Source organism: Podospora pseudopauciseta (genome assembly GCF_035222475.1).
Source record: "Podospora pseudopauciseta strain CBS 411.78 chromosome 5 map unlocalized CBS411.78m_5.2, whole genome shotgun sequence".
Lineage (NCBI taxonomy): Eukaryota > Fungi > Ascomycota > Sordariomycetes > Sordariales > Podosporaceae > Podospora > Podospora pseudopauciseta.
The window spans coordinates 1,725,125-1,740,719 of NW_026946666.1; the positions used below are offsets into that span (position 1 = coordinate 1,725,125).

At 50.3% G+C, this 15,595-nt stretch overlaps 4 protein-coding genes across 4 annotated transcripts; 2 read left to right on the forward strand and 2 right to left on the reverse strand.

The window, feature by feature from the left end:
- The first annotated feature begins 256 nt into the window (after window positions 1-256).
- On the forward strand, window positions 257-1,274 carry QC763_504318 (uncharacterized protein). The gene is made up of 2 exons (XM_062913025.1): window positions 257-656; window positions 721-1,274. Exons 1-2 carry the CDS (start codon window positions 566-568, stop codon window positions 1,122-1,124), a joined length of 495 nt encoding a protein of 164 aa, XP_062764272.1. The 5' UTR covers window positions 257-565; the 3' UTR covers window positions 1,125-1,274.
- A 2,935-nt stretch (window positions 1,275-4,209) lies between these two features.
- On the reverse strand, window positions 4,210-6,473 carry QC763_504320 (uncharacterized protein; the record flags this gene model as incomplete). Its single annotated transcript, XM_062913026.1, has 2 exons — window positions 4,210-4,707; window positions 4,761-6,473. The coding sequence occupies 2 exons, from the start codon at window positions 6,471-6,473 to the stop codon at window positions 4,210-4,212; spliced, it is 2,211 nt and encodes a 736-aa protein (XP_062764273.1).
- A 1,401-nt stretch (window positions 6,474-7,874) lies between these two features.
- QC763_504325 (uncharacterized protein) lies at window positions 7,875-9,765 on the forward strand. Its single transcript, XM_062913027.1, has 3 exons — window positions 7,875-8,316; window positions 8,487-9,430; window positions 9,518-9,765. Exons 2-3 carry the CDS (start codon window positions 9,040-9,042, stop codon window positions 9,748-9,750), a joined length of 624 nt encoding a protein of 207 aa, XP_062764274.1. The 5' UTR covers window positions 7,875-8,316; window positions 8,487-9,039; the 3' UTR covers window positions 9,751-9,765.
- A 1,064-nt stretch (window positions 9,766-10,829) lies between these two features.
- FAH12 (Oleate hydroxylase fah12) lies at window positions 10,830-15,031 on the reverse strand. The gene is made up of 2 exons (XM_062913028.1): window positions 11,961-15,031; window positions 10,830-11,903 (listed from the first exon to the last, which is right to left on the reverse strand). Exons 1-2 carry the CDS (start codon window positions 12,982-12,984, stop codon window positions 11,485-11,487), a joined length of 1,443 nt encoding a protein of 480 aa, XP_062764275.1. The 5' UTR covers window positions 12,985-15,031; the 3' UTR covers window positions 10,830-11,484.
- Between the last annotated feature and the right edge of the window lie 564 nt (window positions 15,032-15,595).

Genomic DNA, 15,595 nt, shown 5'->3' on the forward strand with positions numbered 1-15,595 from the left:
TATCTAACATGGCGACCCCTGCTCGGTGTAGTAGCGACGTCACCCCACCACTTTTGCTCAGATGTCACTAAACCACCCCACGAAGGTCGTTGCCGAAGTCGTTCACACATGTCGTAGTCTTTCCAAGATTCAGCAATGGGCTTGGAACAGGCGACTTATGCACAAGGTGGACAAGGATATTGTCGTCAAGGATGATCCTCTCGGCTGGGGGAAGTATACTTACACCCCGTGAAGGAAGCACATGCGTGGGTCTTTTGCGAGGGTTCAGGGATACAACTAGTCAAGCTATGGAATAAACCGTTGTCTTGAGCGGGACCAACGGGCATAACACATGCCTGGACACATGGCTGAGTTGTTGGGGGCAGTTTCCAACTTGTAAGGATTGAGGTTAGGTACCTACCATGAGTGAAACTGGGATCCAAAAGTCCGGTTATTAATCCTTTCAACATGCATTCTTCCTCGTCTCAATTCGCACAGCGATCACCCACCACGCACGCTAACAACATTGTTATGTCTGAATACTAATAAAGGTGTAGATCCGTTGTCGGACCTAGAGAGGTCGCCCATGAGGTTTGATGCTGAGCTGGGGGAGCCGTCTGTTTTCAAGGGACAACCCCGGGAAGAGCTCGATGAGATGTGGGACTCTCCGGTTGACCGTACGTACTCAAGTGCCCTAAACATCAAGTTGGCAGTGTGAGCATGCTGATGCGAAGCTCGCAGAACCAATGATCTTGGTGAACAACGAAACACTTCAGGCGTTCGACCCAATATCCAAGCCTACGAAAAGCGCAAATCGGCACTACGCCCTGGTGGAGGTTTTTTCATCAGCTCCACTGCTTGAATATATCACCCGAAAGTTCATTTGGAGAAATCACTATCAGCATGTCGATACTTTCCAGGATCCGCCTGAAACGACCTGGGAACATGTTGATCGCTGCATCGATCTTCTTCGCCAGGTGCTCATGTGCCATGCCGATACTGGCTTTATCTTCTACACAGACCACGGGGATGCCCAGCCTGAGGCACGTGTATCTACAGTTCACATGTGTCGCAATTTCTCTCGTATCGTCAATTGGGTCAACGACCACGACTCCTCGCTCGAAATATTTGCTGGGATTCTTTGAGGGCCAGATGATCGGGGAAACATGTACATAATTAGGTACTGTTAGAAACTGCTTATCCACGGCGGTCGAGAAGAGAAAGGCAATGTATCTAGTAACTAGAACAGTGGGTGATTTTGGCATATCCTAAAATAAAGATTAAGCATATGGTGGATGACATGTGGTATCCTGCCATGACAATGTCAGTAGCAAAACACAGAGATTAGTTGGGTGACTAGGCTAACACCAAACGGCCTGTAGAAAGGAGCTTCGGGAAGAGGTCCCGTACCATCATATTGGAGTGTAGGGACTGAATAAAGCCTGGACACAAATACGAATAGATTTCAGGTTCTTTTTCAAGTAACGTACATTATAAGCGAGCGACCAATATAAGCGAGCGACCACTTTTTCACAACCTTTATACCATTATCCTCAATTACTACACAACAATACTAGGAAGCAACCATAATTACATCAGAAACAGCTGAATCAGATGCTTCTGCAGCCTCCTGGCAAGTGCGCGCATTATGCCCAGGCTTACCGCATACACTACAGCACTGAACCTTCGTACGAGCCCCCCCTGCATTACTACTATCCGGCTGCGTTTCTTGCACTCCCTCCCTATCCACGGCCTTCTGATCCAGTAGATCCTGTGCCTCTTGTACAGTAAGTGACCCTCAAGCCTCACACGTGTTTTTGGCTCTCCGGCGCTTACTTAGTGCCTCATTGGCCTTACGGAGCGAAGAGACTTCTGCACGAAGGAGAGCCACCTGGTGCATTATAGCCGTTGTACCCTTAGTAAGCTGGTCTACCGTAGCCAGTATTGAAGTCGGGGAGCTATTTTGATGGTTAGTAATGCGAGTCTTAATGAGCGTTGACTGTAAGTTGGCTTCTCGAGGGTTGTGTGGTGTCTGGGAGACCTAAGGGAGTGCCGTGCCCGGCCGTAAGTTTAGAGGTGTTAGCGTACGAAGCTTTACATCTAGCTTAGAAAGCACTTTCTTTGGATCGTACGGTATAAGGCCAGTATCCGTAAAGCTACCCTATATATTCCTCTCTGTTATAGAGGCAAAGAAGGCCTCGCGGAAGGTACAGAGGAACTCGAGCTTGCTTATATGGTTAATATATATACGTATTAAGTCCTCGATCTGGCTACCGTACGCCTGTTTTAGCGGCCCAAAGTAGCTAATATCGAGTGGCTGGAGGAGGTGGGAGGAGTGTAGAGGTATATAGAGCGTAATAATGTTATTCTGCTAGTAGTAACGCTCGAATTCGGTCGAGTGGTGGCTCTCGTGGCCGTCGAGGATTAATAACCGGTATTTACCCTTTATCCGGGGCGCCGTATAGTAGTCGAAGTACTTAATCTAATCTAGGCCTACCGGATTAGTAGTCTAGCTATTATCGGTGGTTGCGATACGCTAGATGGACAGTAGGTTACACTCGGTATACTAGTTAGTAAGGTGGTACTGCGTAGCTAAAATAATAAAAGGAGGGATAGCCTAACCGAGGGTATTAACTCCCTGGATTACCGTTACCTATTCGCGGTTACTAGGCTAGGCTAGTTTCGCCTTATTAAGGCCGTCCGAGGTCGTAACTACTATACCCGCGAAAATAATACCTATTATAAACCCAGTCTCGTCGAAGTTGTAAATATCGTTATCTATAATACCGTACTTAGCCTTAGTGTTCCGTACGAGCGTAAACTACTCGCTAATAACCTTTAGATCCTTGTATTTAGCCCTCTGGTAGTCGTATCTACGCGTAAAACGCATACGGAGCTATGGCTAGCGTTTAACGAAATTGTATGCCCAGAGCTTGCCAACAGGGGGCGCGTCGCGTACGCGTAGCAGTTGGTTGGCCATATCTTCCACACCACGCAATCTTGGTGGAAAAGCTTACGCACATAGCTCAATAATATATTGAACAATAGCATCCTCTTCGGATTGAGTGAGCTTCTTCGATTTGGGCGTGGTATCGCGTCGTGCAGGCCGGCCGGCGCGTCGGTGTCTAAGCGTACTGCGATCGACGTTATACATCTTGGCTGCCGCTAATACACTTAGATTTTTATCATTTTGAAGAGCCTCAAGGGCTAAGATTATATGGGCTTCCTTTGAAGTAGATGGCATTTTGGATTGTTGAGAAAATGAGGTTTTGAGGGGGAGGTTAGGCGTTGCGTGAAAAAAAGTGGTCGCTCGCTTATATTGGTCGCTCGCTTATAATGTACGTTATGGCTTTCATATGAATATTTTTGGGTAGACCTCACAAGCATCACAGGCAGCACAGCCACCACAATCATCACGAACATCACATACTAATCAACATCATATATAAACAGAATCAAAGAGTATCATAGCAACAGGGTATCTCCCTAATGTATTTAATACTCCCATCGATACTCCTCATATCACTTCAACCTTTTCCTTCCCTCCCGTCTATCCCACACACCGAATCAATCACTCCTCAGAATATAGCTTCCGCCTGCAAAAACACCAAACCGCTCCTCATCCCCTTAGCGTTATTGCCTGCTGCCTGCTCAACATACAACTTGAACAACACCACACAACCCCTCCCTCGCTACCAAGAATAAAAACTCGAAGAATTAAGATATACACAATAGTAATAGTACAAGACTATTATCTCAAAGTAGAATCAGAAAGGAAGAACCGAACAGAAAAGAAACCAGCTGTGAACAAAAATTGGGCCGCCCCTGGAAAAAAAAAAAGGTCGAATAGAAGAACACCGGGGCCGCGAAAGAAAAAGAAGCGAAGAACTAGGTGAGGTAGCCGTGGCTCCATCATACGCCAGCTCCAAGGTATAAACGCCTGATGCCTTGACGGAAAAAAAAGAAAAAAAAAAGAAAAAAAAAAAGAAAAAAAGACAAAACGCAGCCTCTGGGTAAACAAGGTTAAGGTGTTCGATACCCGCATTGTTTCATGACTGCGTTCGAAGTGTATGTTGTTGGGTTGGCGTGTAAAGGGTTGCAAATATATGTACGTTGGTCTTTGCTTCGCCTTGTTGTAGTGTACCCGGTCGTAAAAAAATTGTCGTCTCTGTCTCATATATACTGCCCACATGCCCAGAAAGAAAAGGAAACAAAGGCCGTGGTCACAGATCAGGTTTTGCCAGCATCCCTGACGGCCCGCATCCACCTCTCCTCTTCACCGTTGCCGCCAACAACACGAGGTGCCTTTTGTTCTGATGAAAGGTTCAGCGTGGCCTGGACGTCCGCCATGTTCTTAGCACTGAGGAGCGTCATCTCATTTCTGAGGAGATAAGCCACGCCGGCACGGATCATGATGGCATCGCCTTCAAAGACATAAACATCCCATAGCCGAGTGGCCTCGTCCAAGGCGAGCTGGCGGGTGAAAAGGGAGGTGAAGATTTCGGAAAGGTAGGCATCCGGGCCGTGGTCAGGGAGGTTCGTCAGATGGTCGTAGAGGTTGGGTGCCTTCTGGGCCAGAGTCTGCAGCAACAGGTTGTAGGCAGACGACTTGGCCCCGGCGTCAGATGCATAAAAGCTGAGTGGCAGGCCCCGATTAAGGACGTTGGCAAGTGCAATGAAGGCATCAACTGGGGTTGGGAGGTTGAGAAGCAAAAGTGCTGCGATGGTCTGTTTTGTGGTTAGCATGAGCCAAAAAGAACAAGAACCGGTAAGCAACTCACGTTACACCCAGACACGTAGCCAATGTCACTGCGGTACATGGAATAAGCCTTCAACACATCGACCAAGCTCTGGTTGAGCGGGCCTCCAGGCTGGAAGATGCGAAGGTCTGGCCATATTCGGTCCTGGACGTCCCTTCTGATCAAGTCAAACCAGCCAACAGCACGGGCATCTTCCATGCTGGCATGTCCAGACTTTGTCTTTGCTTCGGCGTCACGGGCACGGCTCAATGCAGCGTCAAAAGATGTCTTGGTCAGGCCCAAATCATTGCCAATCGCCCTGGTCCATACGGCTCCTCGACTCCGTGGTGCGATTCCTCGCCACCACATATCCCTCGTCCTGCGCTCGCGAACAGCCTCGTTCCACCGGGGCAAAATATCACGTTCCCAAATCGCCATCATGCTGTTTGCTGCGATATCACGGCACTCTGAGCGAACACGCTTCGCATCTTCCCGACGCCTCTCGGCCTCGTGGCTTTGGGCCATCATCTTCTGGTACTCCTTCAGGTGCCTGCGCTCCTCGGCAGGATCCTTGGGGGGAAGCCAAGATGGGCGGGTGCGGGACAAGACGGCCTCTTTTTCTTTGGAAATGGGTAATGGATCAATCATGATGTTGGATTTGCGGAGAGGGGGCAGTTCGGCAAATGCGGACTTGACTCTGGGCTTCGCATCCGTCTCGGAAAGCCTTCTGGGGGTAGGCATCGAGCCTGTGCTAGACCGTTGAGCTCTGTGCTCCAAATCCTCGGCATGCTCCTCAAGCTTCTCTGTGAGGGCCTTGGCGTCGGGGTTCAGGTCGTTCAGAACCGAGTTCCAGCTCTTGGATCTCGTTGCCACAGGGCTCGTCACCCTGCTGGAGGCGGCGGAACTGAGCGTGGAGAGGGCAGATTCGGATTTCCACATGGGGGATCGGAGGCAGCCTTGGGCCACGGCAACCGGAGGTGTACCATTTCCGAAACTGCGCACTCTCTCCTTGGGAGTTCGCTCTGGGGATGGCGTTTTTGATGAGGGCTGGCTCTTGGTGCGCTCACTGGGCGGCCTGGGCGAAAGGGGAACGTTGTCCAGAACAAGGCCGTCGGGAATGTCGTCTCCGTCATCCTCATCGCACTCCAGCTCGAGTTCCATGGCCGACTTGCGCTCTCGGTTGGACTGCCAGCTGCTTCGTCGTGGCTTCGGAGCAAGGTTGGTGTCTCGGGGGGCGAGTGTGAGCCCACCTGGACTGGGGCTTCTGAGCCGCGCAGTCAAGCTCAAAGCAGGACGCAGAGCGAGGTTGCGCATTGGCATTGGGCTGGTTTGCGGTTCCGGCAAAGGCCCAAGGCTGTTCACGCGGCCATTGACAGCTCGCAGGCTGGAGCTCTGCAGTGGAGCGATACTGGGGCGCGATTTGACCGAAGAGGCGGAATCCCGCTTTGAGCGTGTCCTGGAGGATTCGCGAGAGCTCTGGAGTCGTGGCGTAGAAGCCGACATGGGCCGCTTCGTAACGGATCGCGAATCGTAGGGATTTGTAATGCCCTTGGGGTCGGATAACCGTCGAGGATCGATTTGGCCGTCATCGAGCCCAATTTCTTCAAAGTGACTAACATCGGCAAGCACACTGCAGTCGTCCGAGGCAATGGAGCTGAGGGAGGAGGATTTCGAGGATTTGGAGGCCGTCATGCCCGGAGGCGAACCTGGCCCGGGCAGGACGGCATCATGAACGGGTCTCTCATAGATCATCATCTTGGCATGATCCACCAACAAGACCGATGTCGATATGCGAATTGGAAGGTTTTATTGTTTGGTTTCCTGAAGTCGAGAGTATGGATGCGACGGGAAGCGTCGCAGTGCAGTCGTTTCGGAGCCAACCGCTGGATTGACGATATGGCGCACGGCGTCTGAGCGGCAAACCCCCTGAAATGCCGAGCAGATGTCTCACGATAGGGTTTGGGTCGAAGAGCGATTGGGCGACAGGAACAAACAAACGTGGCGCGCGACTCGGCTCGGAACAAAAAGCAGCAGCTGGTGATATATTAACTACTCCGGTACGCAGGATGCTGTGAACGATTGATTTTCTTCGTATTATGCTGCGGGCGGCTGCAATAACTATTATGTAGCGAATGTCGTGGTTGTGTGGTGTGGTGTGGTGTGGTGTGGTGTGGTGCTATGGTGGTGATTGGTGTGGGTGTGGGATGAACGAGTGTCTGGCCGACGTCGAGGAGACGGACGGGCCTATTGTTTGTTAAAGAAGGGGAAAAAAAGAGCGACGTGTCGAGGGAATCAGGAATCAGGAATCAGGAAATCAGGATGGAGAGAAGGAAAAAAACGAGTCAAGATGCGGTGGGCGATGGGCGCGCAAATGACGAAGAAACTAACGGCGCAAGCGAGAAGGGGGTAAGAAAGCGCGGGTCCTGAAATCAGACCTGGCATCAAATGTGGGGCACAGCCTATGAAAAGCCGCCGCGAGCATCTCCCAAGATGAGCTAAAACCAAGGCACAAAGGGAAGCCAGGAACCGGTATCTGGATTGAGAGAGTCGTGATATCAGATGCAGAAATTTCCCTGTGTTGTTACAGATAAGCGTGAAAATGCTCCAATCCGGTTGCGGCCGCCATCTGATATCATTCTTCCATCCGTCCATCCTTCCGGCCATGGTGGACAAAAACACCGGCCACGGTTAATACCCAACGGTACAAGCTGAACAGGCGACGGTGCCCCCGCCAGTAAAGTCATGACTTGTACTGCCTCCCCGGAACAGCGTACCCAGACCAGGCCCATGCAGAGCCACTTGTGCACTCCCGATTCATGAAGATATTCGGAGTCAGTCAGCGGCCTGCTCTGTTCCCTCCCCACCAACAAGGCCACCGACAGCAGAGGTTGTGAAACAGGTGTGGGAGCAACGGTGAGGTGCGGAAACACTGTGGCTTGCAGCTTCACCACTCTGCCCGCGGGCCGGCTGTGGCGTCCGGATGCTTTCCATGAGGGAACACCCTCATTTCTCACCCCCAATCTCGATGCATTTCCCACTCTGTAGAAAATGTAGAAAAAGTGGACCGTAACTTCGGCAACAGAAATGCACCTTGGATATCTCCATTTTGCTTTTCTTCTTTGTTTTTTTTTCTTTTTTTCTCATCGTTCCAGAATTGTGAGATGGAGCAATCGATCGGGGCCTGGAAATGAAGGAGGGGCGCGCCTAGTCTCTGGACAGGGCCTGTGGTGGGGAAGACGTTGTTTGGGGATTCGGTGGTTTTATGCCACCGCCAGGCACAGCACCACAGAAACATCGCGCATAAACCGCAACGCCTTTCCACATTCCAGGGTCCTCCTCCATCTCCAACTCCCCGCGTCTCACGGTTGGCAACTTACATGTCGCACAGTAGGCTGGTCGGTTCGGTTGAGGTTGATGATCCTCGGGAGCTGATCTCGGGGGAGCAACCCGGGATTGCTGCGGTAGCAAGCAAACGGATCTCGCCGGTATCACCGTCTCGCCCACGATATCCACACTTCGGGCCCCGATTATTTTCAGCTCCTTTTGAGTTTGGCCACTGTTTCGCTCCACCGGCTTCAGCTGCTTTTAGCAGTCGAAGGTCCTTCTCCACGATGGCTTCATGCAACGTTTGTCTGGTGTCACTCTGAAAAAGACGTTTTATATCAACGTCCTTTATCTCATTTCTTTTTCACTTTTTCCTTTTTGCCAGCCCTATCGTGACACCGTTTTCTTGCAACCAAGCAAAGTTGCTGATTTTGCAAAACTTAGCTCCCGGCTGGGCAAGCGGCATTACTCTAGAGAACCCACTGCTAGCTCTTGGCGACAATGACGGCTTCATCCATGAAGCATCTTCTGAACAAAGCTGTCAGACATAACTGACTTGGTAGTTATCTAAGCTAAGTGTCGGCAGGTGTAGGACTGGTCACTAAATGCTATTTCCAAAGTCCCTTGGTTTTACCTATCTGAAGGCACATAGCCTACTTCTCGACTCTTTGCTGTCTTGATCTTACTGGAGCCCCTGAACCCGCCATGGGCAGAACAAAAGTAGCGGTGACTATTGCTCCTGCATGGACCCAACGGCGTCACAAGATGATATGGGATTAGAGGAACAGTGTAGAGGAAGGAGCAACCCTTTGTCTGTTTGCCAGGTCACCGAGTGGCCCCGTGATGCTCTTCGTTTGAGTCGCTCCAAGGCCCCATCTCAAAAGATGGTCGACCAGCTTCCTCCTGGCTATTCAAGCCATGACTTTTCCTCTCCTCAACGACTTGCCCTCCAGAAACACAACCAGCCCATCCAACACCTGCAGAGCAAAACCTCAAGATGTTCGCCTCTGTCAACACGCTTGCCATCGGGCTCTTCGCCCTCACCACCTCCTTGACCAGCGCTCAAGGAGGCCCGGGCTTCGAGAAATTCCACGACTTTTCCAAGACCTGCACCAACATCACCCTTGATGGTTACGGTCTTTCAGCTGATTGCACACCCCTTGACCCCTCCAAGCCTTTGGTCAAAAACCCCGTTACCGTGCTGGACTTCTGCGTTGGTTTCAACGACATCACTATGAAGCTCGCGGCCTCCATATATGGCAAGCTCAGCAGAGACTGTGACAAGTGCATCCTGACTGCCGATCCTGGGGCTATTCTGCAGTGCGAGTGCGAGTTCTGGGACACGAACGAGGAGAAGTACGCGATCAAGAATGTGACAGGGGATCTGGGTAAGTTGTTATTTTCTCTCTCTTCCAGACCTTGAATCGTGAAGACACTCACAACCAAAGGTTGCTAACAAAGTAAACTTACAACAGACACTGTCTTCACCAACTATGACGGTACTATGTCATGCGTCGGGACTGAAACAGAGAGCACACCCGACGACTGGACCACTACTCTTATACCCACCGCCTTCCCCACGACTTTACTACCTCGAATACTGAAATCAGAACCCAGTCGAAATGAGATGGATTCGGACATTTGGAAACAAGGGGGCAAAGTTCGGCTGTGCTGGACTCACATCAACCAGACTGTCTTCGGTGCCTAGGTAGGTAGTTAGGCCTGTAACTGGTACTTGGTCAGCAAGATGCAGTGTCTTGCTTTCTCTCGTCATCCACAATTCAACAGTAGGTTGGCATCCGGGTGTCTGGCTCCTGTGAATCGACTTCACCATTGTGAAGATAACAGCGTTCAGGCAATCACCAGAAACCCAACCCATCCTTCTCACACAGGCCTTTATTTCCCCTTCACCTTCCCTGTCACTTACATCTCTCCACGTCTACCTGAGTATGCCCTTTCACATCCAACCAAACACTGAAGCCCAAGTGCCAGGCATGACGATAGACCCCCCATTTATCAACAATAACGAACCAACCCCCTTTCCAGCCCAGAACAGTCTAGATAACAACCAGCAGACCAACAATCATCTTCCACACCCCAAGAGATCAAAATTGCCACACAAGCTGTGCCACATACCCCAAACACACGCACCAAAAGACTCCCACCCCCAATCACCAAACCAACCGACAAGACCGGACCCTCGGTGTTGCTAAAGTTCTCCGTTCCTTGGCCAATATTCTACTCCACTCCTTCCCACCTTGGTTCCGAAATCTCGGACTTCTCTTCGGTGATTTTGGTTTTTTGACGCATGGTTGACTTCTTAGCTGACTGTCCATACGTTCTCGGAAATGATGTTCCCAGCCCCAAAACTCAAATCCCTAACATCTACCTGCTTCGCAAAAAACACCATAGTGCAATAAACTACTATAAATAAAAGCTCCTAATTGTTCCTTAACATACCTAAATGCACATACCCCATCCCTGTAAAATGCCCTTATTCCAGCCACACCCAAGCAGTTCCAGCTAACAGTCATGACTTCACCAACATAACCCCAATCCTGAAGAAGAAACATCATGACCCATCCCGGACTCAAGGTATAAAAGGTCCAGCGCTCCCCCAACAAATAAGGTTTCTCTTTCTTTAAGTACCTAGCATGCAAAAGTTTCCAAGTTTTCCTGCTTGTATCCCCCAAAAAGGTTCCCCGAACGGACGGAGTAAGTCACTCGCATAAACCTCACACATTTGCCCTTTCCCCGCACTTGACACGTCCTTAACCTGCTTCCCCTTCCTTGAATTCTTATACCAGGTTTTGGGACATCATAACCCATACCATCTCGTTGTTTTCTAACAACCTCACCTCACACATATCACTTCTCAGTATAACACAATTATTTTACGTTCAAAATATTTCTCATTAACTCCCCTCATCATATAACCCCCGTCTCGTGTCTAATCATCTATTTATTTTGTCTTGTCAGACTCTCCTTGTCTTTTTGGACGATTTTGCTTCTTGTCTTGTCACGCGCTTCCCGCCAGACCAAATAAACAGAATAGCATAAATCACCGCTATCAACAGTCGAGTCAAACGAGAAACGCCGTCCTTTGCCTGAAGCGCCGCCACTCAGCTCCGTTCCAGCACAGCGTGGGAACTTTTTGAAAGCCACAAACGAGAAAAAGTAAAACTCCGAGTCGGTCCCAATAAAAAGTCATTGGGATAATGCTTGGTGTCCGCTCAGGCTGGTCCAGTCCAGGAAAGAGGGGCGTAGAGATGTTGCTTTGGCCTGAAAGCAATGGAACACCTCGCTAGGTACGTCGTGGAAGGGCCGGGAATGATGATAATATATACAGGAGCTCCCCTCTTTTACAACTCCGAGTCATGGCTGAAGGATCGGGGTAGAGAGAGCAGTAACTTTAGTTGAGTTCCCCATCAACCATACTCACTCACTTGGCAACAGGAGCGGCAATCTTCGCAGGCGCGGTACCGAGGCCGTTGCGGTTGCGGAAGAAGAGAACACCCTTGGCGGGACCCTCGGCACCCTCGGTGGGCTCAACCCACTGGCACCAACGAGCAGCCTTCCACATGGACTTGATGAAGCCAACGGGGCCGTCCTTGACATCGGCGCGGTAGTGCTTGCCCATGACGGGCTTGATGGCCTCGGTGGCCTCGTCGGCGTTGTAGAAGGGGATGGTGCTGACGTAGTGGTGGAGGACGTGGGTCTCGATGATGCCGTGGAGGAGGTGGCGGCCGATGAAGCCAAACTCACGGTCGATAGTGGCGGCGGCGCCCTTGACAAAGTCCCACTCCTCTTCGGTGTAGTGGGGAAGCGAGGGGTCGGTGTGCTGGAGGAAGGTGATGGCAACTGTTGCTCGTTAGCACAAAATTCCCTTTCTGGTCCACGATTCGAGATCAAATTTACCGAGCCAGTGGTTGACCCACATGTAGGGGAGGAAGTACCAGACAAACATGTTGGCGGTGCCAAACTGCTTGCAGAGGTACACCAGAATGGAGATGGTGCAGGCAATACCAACGTCGCTCATGATGATAGCCCAGGCATCACGGTTCTCATACAGAGGGCTGCGGGGATCGAAATGGTTGACCCCGCCGCCGAAACCGTTCTTCTTGCCCTTGCCACGGCCCTCTCTGTGCCTCTCGTGGTTGTTGTGTCCGGTAACGTTGGTGAGGAGGTAGTTCCACCAGCCGATGGTCTGCTGGCCAACCAAGTGGATCAAAGTAACGATGGGAGTCTCCTCGGCGAGCTCATGAAGCTCATGGACCATCTTGCCGAGGCGGGTGGCCTGCTGCTCGCGGGTGCGGGGAAGGAAAACCATGTCGCGCTCCATGTTGCCGGTGGCCTTGTGGTGCTTGCTGTGGCTCAGCTGCCAACTGTAGTAAGGGACCAAGAGAGCAGAGTGAAGGAACCAGCCGGTCACGTTGCAAACAGTCTTGGAAGCGGAGAAGGCACCGTGGCCGCACTCGTGGGCAAGGACCCAGATGCCGGTACCGAAGAGACCCTGGAGGAAAGTGTAGACACCCCAGAGGACCACGCGGGCAGCCTTGTTGGGGACGTACTCGGGGGTCACAAAGTTGTGCCAGAGGTAGAAGGTGGTGGCCAAAAGAGCAATGTCACGGGCGACATAGCTGAAGCTGCGGAGGTTGGACCGCTCGAAGCAGTGCTTGGGAATGGCATCGCGGATCTCCTTGATGGTGAAGTCGGGGACCTCGAACTCGTTTCCGTAAGTGTCGATGAGCTTGCCGTAATTCTTCTTAGGAGCCGGGGCGTCAGTCGAGGCAAGAGACGAAAGCGAGGTGGACGAGGCCGAGTGACGGGGAGAATCGGCGGGGGAGGGAGCGTAGCTCGAGACGGCCGAGTCGCCGTTGATAGCCTTTCTTTGAGAGGCGTTCTTCTCGGCAGCAACGCCGGAAGACTTTCCAGCAGCCATGGTGAGGGATGTCGCACGAGTAATTGGACGAATTGGAGAAGATGGACGCTGAGGAAAAACAGCTCCGGGTAGTACACCGTGTGCAAGAACAGCAGCAACGGGCGGAAGGGAGAGAAGGAAAAGAAAAAAGGAAGGGTCTGGGGCACGGGTGTTGTTAGTACGGCCGGATGGTTAATTTAGGATAGCGTCAGGTAGAGAAGGTGCCACGAACCGTTCAAAAAAAAAAAAAACAGAACCCGATCGGCCACACAGAGAGGGAAAAGAGAGGATTAGGAAGGCCAGGAGAGGAAGAGAAAAAAGTCCCTTCTCGGTCCGGAAATTTTCGTGTGTGTGCGGCGGTTCGGTCTCCTTATCCGTGGGTCGATATGTCTGATTTTGTTGGGACACCGCTGCAACAGAAGGACCACCCGGCACAAGTCGATACAGAATATTGCCTGCCACTGCAACCACTTTGTAGCACTGTTTGCTGTCAATGCAGGAATGCGCCTTCTCCTTATTAAGTACAAGGCTGGGAGAGCATACATAGAGTTTGCTGCTCTGCGTGAAGGTCACGTATTGGCCACCTCACCATGGGATGAGGTGGGCAATCTCTTCTCTAGCTCATCCAGATGGCAATGTCTGGATCGATCTGGAGAGCAGAGAGCACCAGAGGTATTCACCGCCTCGCCTCTGGAGTGGGTGTGGGTGGCGGGAGACTCACATGCTAGGAATTCTTGACATTCTTTTTGCAAGCTGAACCTGAGACAACGACGCAGTTGACCACATCTAGCATCATGCCGAGGCCCAACCGATTGGCTGCAATTGGAAAAGGGACGGTGCTGGAGCGAACATGAAAGCTCGAAGGCTAGTGTAGCTGATGATCGCCGTAGACTTGCATTTTCCCTTCACGCAGTCCTCTGAATTCGAATTCCAAAGAGTGAGATGGACATTCTGCTGTGCCAGCTGCCAACGATAAGTTGATCTAGTCAAAGAAACCCTCGGCCTCGAAGTCTCAGGCACAGTGGCAAGGCCGTCATCCCAGCCCAATCAAACGAAGAAGCACCCCGAATTGACTCGTTCTTGCTGTTTTGTTTCGTCGACAGTTCTGCAACAACAACAACAACAACAATAACAGCAAGTCCCGTCTTGTCCCTCATCGATAAGATCCGCAATGTGGGGTCCCAATTAAGGTGGTGTTGCGGGAACGGATAGGACCCACCAACCACAATCCCAGCCAGCTGTCAGTGCATCTCCTTCTTCGTCTGAATTCAGATTCTCGACTGCGGGGGCGGGGTCTTTGCCTTCTCTTTGTCAACCACCCTCTCATCATCCAGCTGCTAGCCTTCTCCCTTTCCTTCATGTCATCAACCACCGTGTGTACCTACCCACCATCCGTCTCATCCTTCCGTCCCATCCCATAACCCTCCCATCTCACTTCCCGGTCAAAACCACCGGTGTTGCCCATCCACCCAAACACAACTTTTTTGTTAATTCTCTGCCCCCTGCTTGCTGCTGGCCAGACACACAACACAAAAAATGCATGTGCAAATCTTGGCTCTGTGGACCCCCCGATTTTGTTGGGGGAGCCTAAACCCCTTTTTGTTGAGTGCTTCAAAGCAACCCCTGTCACCTTGCACACCCCCCTTTGCACCCATGATTGGCCGGACAGACGGAGGCCAAAACCGAAAAAAATCGGAGGGTTCGGAACGGAGGGGGTTTGGTATTGAAGATCGGGAGTCTGGGGAGTTGTTTTCTAGCCCCGGATGCGACGTTCTTTCTTTTTTGAAGGTCCAGAGCCGACGCCGAGTCAAGGCTCGGCATTATCGCCGGTGGTTTGGTTTTCCCAGGCAACGGTTGGACGTTGTCCTCTAGGTAGTTGTGAAAGCTTATTACCAGAGCCTCAAACTGTCTGTTCGCCCGCCTAGAAAATACATCGGATGGTTCTGGTCAGTTGTCAGCGAAGATAATTGAAACATCTTGCAAAAGCCTTTTTGGAGCTTGAGGCTCAGACATGATGGCACCAGACTACAATACCGACGTCATTATCTCTTGTTTTGTGGATTCAGGCAGGACCGCATTCCGATCTAGACAGCGCTAAGTGTCTGGCGTCCGAGTCGTGTATTTTTAGGCCCCACGCACCTTTTCCGATATCTAGCCATAATTCTAGCTATAAGTAAATTCAGTAGCGTTCAATATTTTAATAAGACTAACTATAAGGGACTATACTAAGTATTATATTTTATACTTGACAGAAGACGAAATTATAGATATAGCTTCAAATATTAATAATTTTTTTATTTTATTATTTATTTAACTATAAATATTGTAGGTACTAATATTTATAGATTATTAAAAGTTTTTTGATATCGTAATAATAGTAGTAAATAGTTAAGCTTAAAATTAGATTTATAAATTTAGATAAGATCAACATATTATTTAGCTTGTTAAAGGTCTATAAGTAATTTTTTTATTTGAAATAAAAATAATATGATTGTTGATTATAGTAATATTAATTATAGTAAAATTATTCAATTTTAAACAATTACTTCAACTTAAGTATTAAGCTTTACTTTAATACCTACTATAGTTTAAGTAGTTATTGAAATAGCTACTTTAATTATACTAACTTTTT